We start from the raw sequence: 12,475 nt of genomic DNA, 5'->3' as shown, positions 1-12,475 counted from the left end.
ATTGTAGCACTGTGGTAGATCATTAAAAAAAATAAAAAAAAAGAATGGGGCCCAAAACAGATCCCTGGGGCACGCCAATACTTAGTTCGCGCTTTTCTGATATCGCCCCAGAATATTGTACTGTCTGATATCTGTCTTCCAAATAAGACTTTATCAGATTAATACTTCGTGTACAAAAATTGTAAGCTTTAAGTTTTTTCAACAAAATCTCCAAATCTAAACAGCCAAATGCCTTACTTAAATCGCAAAAAAGGACTGCGCAATACTGACGATGATGAAAAGAATCTAATATTTCTGAAATTAAATTAGGGATTGCTAGTCCTGTGTTCTTTTTCTCTCTGAATCCAAACTGCGATTCGTTAAAAAGGTTATTGTCTTCAAAGTAGTTTATTATCTGTTTGGCTAAACATTTCTCAAATACCTTGGAAATTATTGGGAGCAAGGATATAGGTCTATAGTTTTCCATCTCATCAGGATCATTTTTCTTATATATAGGTATATATACAGGGTGTTTCAAAACAAATGCGAAAAATTTTAGGGGGTAATTCCTTGTTCAAAATAAAAGGTAGTTTGCTTTTTAAACGTTGGGTCAAAAGTCAACCATTAGGGAGATATTGCGGTACAAAGATGGCGGAAAAATAATGTTTTTATTTTTTATCTTGAAAACGAAAAGAGATAGACTAATGAAATTTTATGGAAGCATTACTGTTATGAAAACACACTTTCAGGTAATTTTTTTACTTTTTAAAATGAGTGGAAGGGGTTGAAATAAACTATCCCTATCATTCTTGTTAACGAAATTTAAAGAAAAATCTTATCAAACACATGCTAATGCTTTAATTTGGATAGTTTAGTTTGTTTAGAAACTTTTTTACCTCTTGTGTTTTTTTGATAAAACTCACCGATTGGAAATTAAAAAATAAAATGTAAAGCATTACATGTCAGGACAAAAAACATTTTTATATTAAGCATCATAGATGATGCTAACATGGTTAGCGAAACGCGCGTCCAGTGTAAAAGTAAAAGTGTTTTGGTGTATTGTGGTGATTTAGTGTTTTTATTTTGCTGTGTAACACCAAAGGTTCCAACCCTCAACTGTAATCTATTAAGATGATGCTAACATGGTTAGCGAAACGCGCGTCCAGTGTAAAAGTAAAAGTGTTTTGGTGTATTGTGGTGATTTAGTGTTTTTATTTTACATGTACAGGGTGGGTCAAATTCGACGCTTTTAAAGGGAAACATACCCTGGTCTATAGAAGATAGACGAAAACTAATATTGTTGTTTGGAGATTAATTTTTATCAAAAACATGATGGTAAAAACCGCACATTGATATCTGTTACTGTTTCGGAGTTACAGGGTGTTTTCCAAAAATGTGCATTTTTAACAAATCACTGTAACTTTTTGCTATGGAAAATTTTGTATTTTTGTGAAAACATTTCCAAAGCCTTTTTTTACGTTATCAACAGCAAAAAATATTTTTTATTTGGGACACCCTGTATATTTTTAGTTAAGTGAAAAGAACTTAAAATTACCTTTCCAAAAATATAGCACACTTGATATGTTGTTATAGTCCCTTTCGAAATGCAGAATTTTTACAAGTTTGTCACTTTTAACTAGTAGGCTTGGAACCCCTTAATCATGATCTGCCCCTAATGGAACTCGAAAACATATTTTTCCAGCAAAACGAGGCACCGCCTCAGAACGCTGAAGTTAGCAAATTTTTGCGGCCAATTTCGAGAATAACTGAATAGCTAACCAAGATCTCAGCCGTTGGCCGTCGAGGCCGCCGGACTTGATGCCTGTTATCCTTAGTGGATTTTTATCTTTGCGGAAGAATAAAGGTTCTTATTTTAAAATTACCCGTATAATCTAGACAAGAATCAGAAATACTTAGCGGTTATACAAGTGTATCTTTTACCCCTACTGAGTTAATGAATTCCGCGAGAAATAATAAAAAACGGTCAGATATAGTTTAAATGTGTTGATTTTGTGAAATATAGTTTAAATTGTTATAAAAATCTCGAAGAGGAATCGAGCAAAATATCAAGTATGCTATATTTTTGGAAAGGTAATTTTAAATTGTTTTCAATGAATTAAAAATATACGGGTGTCCCATATAAAAAAATCAATTTTTCTGTTGATAATTCTTAAATTATTAATTTAAAAAAAATATATACTTCAACCATTAAATTCTACGTAAAAAGGTGCTTTGGAAATGTTTTCATAAAAATACAAAATTTTCTATAGCGAAAAAGTTACAGTGATTTGTTAAAAATACACATTTTTGAAAAGCACCCCGTAACTTCGAAACGGTAACAGATATTGATGTGCGGTTTTCACCATCATGTTTTTGATGAAAATTGAGCTCCAGACACCGATATTAGTTTTTGTCTTATCTCCTATAGAAAAGGGTGCTTCCATTTAAAAGCCTCGAATTTGACCCACCCTGTACATGGTTTGATTTTTTATTTGTTCTTGATAGATATGATTTTTTGGTTCTTGGTATGTCTGATTGTTTTATATCTGAAATATTAAATTTCGGAACAGCAAAAACTGGAATATTACTGATAGAACAGAAATGTAACATATCTTTCCATCTATTTCAATGCAATCCAATCTTGCATTTGTTCTGCAAGAGTCGTTTAGTACTATTTGTAGTACTACTGTACTACAAATAAAAGATATCTAACTGTCCACCGTCCAAGAAAAATGAGGACTTTCATTCGTTTGCCTTTAAATTTTGTTGGCATCCGGAAAAAAGAGGTAAAAATGTCATAGGTTGATAAGAGACGCCGAACTACTGGAGCGTCCGATTCGGCGTCGTGTCCGAATTAGTGAAGTTCTACTGTAATTTATTTTTTACAAATACTTATTAATATAAAATTTTGATGTTTTTTTCTCTATAGATTAACGGATATAGAAAGTGGAAAAAGTAGAGATATTCTGCAGTTTCACTATACGACGTGGCCGGATTTTGGGGTGCCGTGTTCGCCGACGAAATTTTTGGATTTTTTGAAGAAAGTCCGTAATGCCGGGGTGTTGGAAGAGGAAGTGGGGCCTCCCGTGGTGCACTGTTCGGCCGGTATCGGTCGGTCTGGAACGTTTTGCCTTGTAGATTCCTGTTTAGTTCTTGTAAGTATAAAAAACAACTTTTTTAATATACAGTATGTCCCCGGATTGTCTTTACAAGAAAAAATTATTGGCATTTTGAGGAAAATGCGTTCTTCATAAAAAATTTTTGCTTCTTCTAAAATGGTTAATCCCGTTTATGCTTTTTCAAATATCCATACGTTTTCGAGAAAATTTCAAAGAACTGAAAATGTAGTTGAATTTTTTATAAAATAAAAAACCAGAATAAAATGAAACTTCTACACTCTGTATCTCCGAAACGACGCGTTTTAGGACATAAATTTATACAAACTTTTTTACTTATTTTTATATGCAGAATACTCTGCCGAAGTTTTCTGAATACAATTCGGACCACCCTGTATAATTAAAAATTAATATTAATTTTTTACTATTATTTATGGAACAGTACACTGGCTAATTTTAAATGAGTAAAGCTAGATTTTCCTGCGTCCGTTATCCGTTAATACGGATGCGATGGTCCGACGGCGCTCTGATTGGTCATAGCGTTTTTGCCGCCACTTTTCATCCGTAAATAATATACTCCAGTTCGTTAACGGAGAAAGAGCATACGATAACGGACGTTTTGACACTTTTTTGACAAATTTAATCCAACTTAATAAAAATATAATAGTACCAGAGTTAGCACCGTCAGAAAAACGAGAATTTTAAGAACGCTGGTTCTTTAATATACCGTATGATCGAAAAGAAAACGACGTCCAGTTGGCTGGGAAATGACGATCGATGACATTTCCCATATAAATTTACATATAAAATGACAGCGATCTTCATTTTATAGCCATCGCTGACGCCGTTTTTATTCGATCATACGCTTTGAATAAGAAGACTAAGGAAGGAGCATAATGCTATCCATGTATTCATGCATGGTGGGCGGAAAAGCCACCATAAAAGCTCTCTAGGGTGGGGATCCTTGACAGTTCTGTTTGACGATTCATTTGACACATTTGAATTTGATTTGAAATTTTGTGGATTTGTCAGTCTTTACGGAGCTTATTTTATGTTATTTATTATTTATTCTACTACTGATAGTTGTATAAAGATAGTAAATCTAGATGGAAATTGTGACAGAACTTAAATTAACATTGACACTATCGCGATTTATCGAAAAAGGCTCTAAAATAGTTGGTTGTGCAGCGTGCGGTAGATCTCGGCAAAAATTGAGTGAAATAATGGAACAACTTTTCGCTAGTAAGTGGCTATATAATATACATACGTGTAGTAAACCGATCATTTATGAAATTCACTTAAATTAACTAAATTATATATTTTTCTTGCATTTTAGCTTTTATTTATTACTTGTCAAAGATTAGATGTCAAAGAATTTAGATACGTTAATTTGACTTACCTGCTTCAGTAGCGTATCGGATGTTTGTGTTAATAAATACTTATTATAACTTATCTATTTTTATTAGAATTATATATTTTTATAACAATTTTAATAACTACCAACATTTATTCACAGCGTAAAATAAAACAACAAATTATTCAGTCTACCCCACGTCTACCCTACATCATAGTTTTACATTTTTTAAATAAAATTAGAACGACACTGATAAACCGGAATTTAAGTCGGCCATATTTGAGGCCCATCACGGTGTACCTAAGATTTTTGATATGCTCCTTCCTTAGTCTTCTTATTCAAAGATCATACGGTATTATATTTTGCTGGCTGCCGGTAGACTACTGTGGTTCACTACTGCTCATCACATCTGTACAGGGTATCCCATTTCTCGTTTTTTAGTAGAGATATAATGATGCGATTTTCACATTAACTTGCTACTTTTTTATGAAACTAAATATGCTACACATAGGTTTGCCCTAGCCTCTTTCGTTCCTGAAATACAGGGCGAATTTGTGATGTGCAATAATGAACAGATGTTGAATACAGATATGATACGCAGTAGTGAACGCACCGTCTACCGGCAGCCACACGGCCGCACTCTGTTCAGGAGAGCATAGCAAAAGATTAACATCAATCTCTTGATTTTCATGCAGATTTCGATTGGTTAGAACATTACGCAGTTTTTAAATTTATTTTATTGCATTTTCATGCCTCCGTTTATCGGACATACATTGGTGTCATTTTAATTTCAATTTCCATAACGATTTCGCTGTTTTACTTATATTTTTGTTAAGGTTAGATTAAATTTGTTAAAAAAATGTCAAAACGTCCGTTACCGTACGATCTTTCTACGTTGACGGGCTGAAGTAAACAATTTACGGATGAAAAGTGCACCGTCGCCGGTCCATCGTTTCAATGAATGACGAATGCAGTAAAATCAAGCTTTAGTCATATTTTTAGAGTATAATTTTAATGACTCTGGTTGTCACATTTTGATTAATTGATGGTTAAAATCGGAGATAAACGTGTAAAAGGTCGTAATGTAAAAAACTTTTTTTTCGTGTAAAAAAAACGTTTTATGAAAAGCAAAAAATCTCTTTCGAAGTGTTAAAGCTCCTTTGAAAACCCTGTTTTTGTTTTTAATTATCGCTTCTATGAAGCTAACGTATTCTGTGTTTAACTTGTAACAAAAAATTCCACACTTGCCAATTATCAAATCTTAAAAAACACTGAAATGAAGTATAGCCAACCTTCTAAATCATGTTATTTTGTGCGAAAATTTCGTTTTCAATTGTAAAAATAACTTCCAGATCGAAAAATACGGCCTAAATTCCGTGAACGTGGAAGATGTGCTGCTGGAAATGCGAAAATATCGTACCGGGCTGATCCAGACGCACGAGCAGCTCCGGTTTTCGTATCAGGCGATCATCGAAGGTGCCAAGCAGTTACTTAATTCAAATAATTCGGACGACGAGTCCGAATCTAAGGTATGTGCCAAAAATGTGTTTTTTCCTTTATATTTTCACTTATTTAATTTAAAAGTTTTTTGATTTTATTTCTAGAAATAGTAAATATTGTATTGTTTAGTCCGTTCCATATTAGTCCCTCCTTATTCCCAAGATTTCCCTTTTGTTGTTAACCCGATTTTTTTAAGTTCATGTAAGTAAGAAGAAGAAAAAATAGTGTTGTATTTTCTTTAGTAGAAATCACTGACTCAATTTCAGCAAAAATGTTGCTTTCTGTAGTTGTCACGTCAAAAAACTCCTAGACACTAATTTTCATTCAAATATTGACGTTACTTCATAAATTATTTGGAAAAAATCGAAATAAAAATAAAACTTCTACACACTGTATTTAAAAATTAAGCATTTACATACATTTATACGAATTTTTTAATTACGAGGCATGTTTTTTAAGTAAGTACCGTTTTAGAATTAAAAAAAAACGTGCAAAGATATCGCAATAATTTTATTTTTACATGAAAGCCTGTACCTTAATCTACTTTTCTACATAATTTCCGTGAATATTGAGGCACTTGTCATAAAGTGGAACCAGTTTTCAATACCCTCCTCATAAAAATTCTGCCGCCTGACTGGTTAACCACTGTATCACAACTCTTTTGACTTCGTTATCGTCATTTGAAGACGCTGACCGCCCAGGTGTTTCTTCAAGTACAGGAATAAATGGTAGTCACTGGGCGCCAGATCAGAGCTGTATGGAGGATGATCTAGAGTTTTCCATTTAAAAGATTTGATGAGATCTTTTGGTCCGATTAATTACATGTGGACGGGCATTGTCATGCAGCAAAACAATACCCTTACTCAACTAACCAATGTCTTTTGTTTTGGATTGCACGGCGCAGATTGTTCAATATCTCACAATAAGAGGCTGCTGCATTGATTGTCTCATTGCGAGGCAAAACTTCACTAGCAATACTCTTTTCTGTCCCAAAAAACTGTGCACATGATTTTCCGGGCAGAAATTGTTTGCTTAAACTTCACTGTTCTGGGTGATGATGAATGTCGCCATTCCATGGACTGTTGTTTCGATTCTGGTGTGGCGTAGGCCACCCATGTTTCGTCACCAGTAACAATTTTGTCTAAAAATCTTCACCTTCATTGTGGTACTGCTCAAGGAAAGTCAATGCACTGCCTAAACGTTGGGTTTTGTGCAAATCCGTCAACATTTTCGGAACCCAACGTGAACACAATTTCCGGTAATTCAAGTTCTCGGTCACAATGCGATACAAAAACACTACGAGAACATTGAGGAAAGTAGTCGCACAATGATGAAATTGTAAAGCGTCTGTTTTCTTTCACCTTTTCGTCCACTTTCTACCAAATCTTCATTAACGACCGAAGGACGCCCACTCCGTTCTTCATCATGCACATTTGTGCGGCCATCTTTAAATGCTCTCACCCATTTCCTTACCATTCCATCACTCATAATGTTTTGTCCGTAAACTTCACAGATCTCACGATGAATATCGATTGGTTTTACGCCTTTAGCACTAAGAAATCGTATGACAGCCCGTACTTCACAATCGGCGGGGCTCACGATTGTCGGAGGCATCTTAAACACTCAATAAACAACGTATACAATGAAGAATCAGACTGTACTGGCGTCTGTGCATAGACAAGAGATGTAGGTAACCAGCGCGCATGCGCGGAACGCCGACCGTAGCGCTGCGGCGGCGGAATCGCAAAACGGTACTTACTTAAAAAACATGCCTCGTATTTTTATCTGCAGAATATGCTGCCGAAGTTTCTGGAATACAGTTCGGATCGCAAATTTTTCAAAATTCGGCCGATAAACTGATTTTCTAGCTATTTGTTTTAAAACGTCAAATTCGGCAGATGCCTGTAAGCAACAGGTTAAATTAAAAACAACAGACTAGAAAGTGGTTTTACTAAAGGAAAAAAATCTATTATTGTTTATATTCAATTGATTTAGTGTCGATTTGACATTTTCTGATCTGACTTGTGTCTCTGCGTTGCGTCAATTTTCCAGTCCAATCACATTAACGATAGCGGCGCGGGCGACTTGATAGAAGCCGCCGCCAGTTCGGACGAGGACGACGACGAGCCCCCTCCCCTGCCCCCGCCCAGGACTGACAGCTTGAAAGCCGTCCAGAACGGTCTGGCGGACAGGCCGCTGCCCACCATACCGCAGAGCGTTTCGGATTACGATTTGACGTACAAGGAGAACGGCGCAGACGCAGACGAGGTACGTACTACTGGAGTACTTTGAATACGTTTTGTCACAAGCCTATAGGTCATACCTAGTGATGTAAAATTTCCAGAAATATATTTTCGGAAATATTTCCTGAAACATTGGAAATATATGAAATATTTAAAAAAAAATAAGAAAAACTGAAATATTTATTTATAAAAGTCATAACAAAGCATCGCAAAACACAAAATGAGTTATTCTTCAAATTAAAAAATAAATTATTAAGGTTAAATTTGTACAAAAAGAATTATTTTTGACACACTAGTCAAGCAAGAGGCATATCTTCATCACTGTCATCAGCATCACACTCGCATGAATATAACTATAAACGCTAAAACTGCGTTCCGTGGCAGCCGAACATGCTGGCATCATCAAAATTCGTAGTGAAGCTACTTGTGATAATGAAGATGAAGAACACAGTCCTTTCCACCAGGAGACTGGGTTATCAAAACTACTTTTCCATATGAAGTTATTTCCAAATAACTTGCCACTTCTACAACAGTAATCTGCTATTTCCTCTATTATTTCTTGCTCCTTTATATTGAGTTTATTTTTTGATATATTAAGTATATATATGCATTCTATGGCAGAAAGATTTGGATTTCATCAAGTTCAGAACCTTGTGATTTTGGATTTAGTAATTCTGCAGCATAATGAATGGGTTTAATAGCAAATTTTTCTCTTTTGTCAACAAACTCCAACAATTCAGATTTTTCTTTGTCGTCAAGTGAGGACAATGCAAGATTATTCTGAATTGCCCTTCTAATATCACAAAATGCTTTTACAACAAAATGAATGTCGATCCCCTGAATGAAAAAAAATTTAAAATGAATGGGATTCCCCTGCGCTACGACCTACGAGCTCGGGACTTCTCCGTGGAAATGCGAGGTTGCAAATAAGGAGGTGAATCCTCAAACGCGATATATTCACCATATTATATGTTTGTAAAACTGTTCTATAGTAAGTTTAATGTTTATAGAGTTACAAAATATGAAAGATATATTAATAAACATCGGGTTTGAATATAAATTTCCAATATTCCCAATATTTCCGAGACACGTTTGGAAATTTCCAATATTTCCATTTCCATTTACAACAATAGTCATACCAAACAAACTTTTTGTCACACTTTAGTCAACAAGTTAGGTAACACTTGCACTTTTTATAAAAATAAGTGAAATTGAATTGGTGCTCGACGGTGGTCGCGCTATTAGAAATCTGAATTCAAAAATCGATATCTCGGAATTCATTAGAAATAATTGATTGTAGTTATTTTCAAAAACTTTCTTAATATTTCTGATATATTTTTTCACAAACAGTATGTGAAAATCTTTATAAGCCAGCACGGTATATTGCCGTTTTAGTTTTTTTTTTTGTGTATGTTCCTTGTATTAATTTTTCACTATGATAATGGTTTTGATAAAGTCAAAATTGTTACTATTTTAGATTCGCATCCCGAGTGGACCTCTGCCCGTTGTCCCAATCGATCTAGAGGAGGAATTGAGCAGCGAAGATTCCTTGGAAGAAGACGATGAAGACGACATGAACGAAGACAAGGGCTCTGTGGGTTCGGATAGTCCCAGCTCTATCGGGAACGACGACGCATCAATCACCACCAAGTTAGTTTTCCTTTTTTATTATTTTTTATTTGTTAATAACATATTTTTTGTTTGACAAGTTAGTACATATACAAATATTCTTTTTGATCTATTATTACTTTATTACACAAACAGATTTTAATTAAATGAAGTTATTAGCAAGTTTTCTAAATGAAAGCTGAGAAATGTAAATACTACAGAGCTTTAACTGTCTAATCTTCGAGACTTAACTTGCAGATTATCATGACTTAAGTCATGTTGATTTTAGAAATGGTTTAAGTCTTTTTAAAACTGACTTATTGCAGCTCTGTTGCAGTTACTGTTTTATTTTACTGTTAATAGAGAGATATGGCAACGATATGCGGTATTAACGGAGGCGTTATTTTGGCAACTATGACAGTTAAAGTGTCATAATAAGCGTTTGTGCGCTATTAACGTTACCGCATGCCGGTATTTAAGTGGAGAAGACGCCGTGCGGTAATTTGACAGTTTCGAAACGTTATTTTAGCAGTTGAGATACTGTATTTTTTATAAAAATTGAGATAAGTCTTTATTGGGTTAATTTTACATAGAATCTTGCAAGTCCTCGGTGCCCGCGTGGTTAAAGCGTTAGAACTTTACGCTGCTATGACGTTGGAGCCGTAGTGAGGCAGGTTCGAATCCTAGTCAAGGCGACTTTTTTTTAATCGTTTTTTTATTTTTAATGAATGGTACGGAACCCTTCGTGCGCGAGTCCGACATAACGCACTTGACCAATTTTTTTTTTGTTTCAGCGTGTCCGAGCTGCGCCATCGCCGCCGCATCGAGCGCAAGCAACAGATGGAGCAGCAGGTGCGCGACATGAAGCGCCGCCAGCAGGCCAACGAACAGTGGCAGCAACTGAAGAGGTCTCTATACTTTCCTTTAATGGTGGGCGGCGCCCTCCTCTTGGGGGGCGGCCTCGTCGCCTACTACTACCTTAAGCAATAGAAACAGCCGTCGCACGTCTAGCCAATAAGTCGAGTCGATCGAGTTACTACTTAATACGCGTGGCCGCGCGGTACCAACCATTATATTGGGCCGACTAAAGTCCCTAGAGTAGAGGCGGGAAATTTAAACAGGGTGTCTCGTATTTTGTGGATTGTCTCGCTTTCAAGGAGAGATACAAAGATGCTGATCATTAAAGAGACAAGCCTGTAAAGCGCTCGAAAATGGGACGCCCTGTACAGTGCTTTCATTTCGTTTTGTTCAGCTCTCAACTGACTATAACTTTTCCTGTTTTTAGAGATAGAACATGCAATAAAAATAAATTATGCGGTTTTTAGTCAAGTTTCATGGTTTATTTATATCATATACCGTGCTGGCAACTGTTACTTTTGGGTCGGAACTTACATGTGTGAAAGTAAATCGCATAGGGATCTTATTAAGTCGGAGTGAGAGAAATGCGACGGTGTGCTGTTGCGGCGTTGCCGGTACGCCTTTCCCTATGAGGTAAAGTAAAATCACGATCGCAAACCGCTTATTTTTAAACGACTTTTTGTTCGAAAAGATAACTAGTTATATGAGTTCTAATAGCGCCACTACTGTCGAACGCCAACTCAATTCCACTTATTTTTATCAAAGATGCAAGTGTTTCTAACTTGCACTTAAAAATTTTCAGGCTCTGGGGAAAATTACAAAGTCTCGTTAATAAGTAAACAAATAAAGTATCGCGAGACGTAATTAAATCGTGAAGCTGAACGCATGATGTACACCTTTTCCTAGAACTTTAGGTACTGACAGAGGTACTGATTGGGTTGACCAGTGGACTGCCACAAATCTGCTTATCCCCTTCCACGTCTCTTAGCAGTGTGCGCAGTTTCCCGGTTTATTTCGTGCGTTTGGCAACGTGTTTACTGTTCTCTCTTTGTGCAGTACATTATAAAGGCATTGTACTCTTCTTACATACGGAAATCTCGACCCAAGACTAACCTTTGCCAGCCCTTAGTATGTATATATTACACTATATCGCTAGTCAGGAATAGAAATTGAAGACAAATTTTTGAGATGGAGCTCTACAAAATCCACATAAGTCGGTCCTTTTCGTTTAACATCTTTGAACTACGCAAACGTGAGAAGTGCTTCTCGATTAGTTGATTTATTTCATACTAACCAATAGAAGTAGTTTTCAGAGTTTCTATCTACCACGTAAATCAATTTAGCGTCTGACTATCCGCGCCTTTACTTATAAATTTAAATTTAATCTCTGGTATATTTAAACAAAAACAAGAAACGGGTAGATATGATGAATATCTAAAATAACAGGTTGAAATAATGCCATTGCCAATAAAAAATAATATATTATACGTTATTAGTATTTAGAGTTTAAAATAGTGCAAAGAAATTTCTTTCTTTCGCTGCACTTTCCACTCATTGTGTAAATGCGGTACTAGCAACATATTTTTATAATACATTTGGATATAAACTATATTTATATTTAAACGGAACACAATATATATATCAAGTATCTTGGATAGCATATATTCTCTTTCTTTTTATCGGTTTTTATTGAAATTTTATAAAATATACATCATTGTTAATATGCTTATTGGTTTTAAGGTCATACTTTTACAACATTATATTACTTTTACAAAAACCATTGACAAGATAGGGCATGTGCGCTATATTTTTGAAAT

General features: G+C 35.3%; 1 protein-coding gene across 2 annotated transcripts in view; it reads left to right on the top strand.

The window, feature by feature from the left end:
* LOC115886716 (tyrosine-protein phosphatase non-receptor type 2) overlaps window positions 1-12,475 on the top strand; it is a 28,721-nt gene that overhangs the window by 3,567 nt on the left and 12,679 nt on the right. The window contains exons 4-8 of one of the 2 annotated variants that reach the window (XM_030905989.1): window positions 2,909-3,134; window positions 5,802-5,978; window positions 8,002-8,217; window positions 9,670-9,842; window positions 10,595-10,708. In XM_030905989.1, coding sequence (XP_030761849.1) covers window positions 2,909-3,134; window positions 5,802-5,978; window positions 8,002-8,217; window positions 9,670-9,842; window positions 10,595-10,708 — 906 coding nt within the window. Of the gene's footprint in view, window positions 1-2,908; window positions 3,135-5,801; window positions 5,979-8,001; window positions 8,218-9,669; window positions 9,843-10,594; window positions 11,237-12,475 lie in introns of those variants that run through there. The other variant, XM_030905987.1, reaches the window with a different exon arrangement.

This window comes from Sitophilus oryzae, unplaced genomic scaffold (genome assembly GCF_002938485.1).
Source record: "Sitophilus oryzae breed Bouriz unplaced genomic scaffold, Soryzae_2.0 scaffold_494_pilon_pilon, whole genome shotgun sequence".
NCBI classification, from domain to species: domain Eukaryota; kingdom Metazoa; phylum Arthropoda; class Insecta; order Coleoptera; family Curculionidae; genus Sitophilus; species Sitophilus oryzae.
This window is presented reverse-complemented; position numbering and strand designations above follow the sequence as displayed.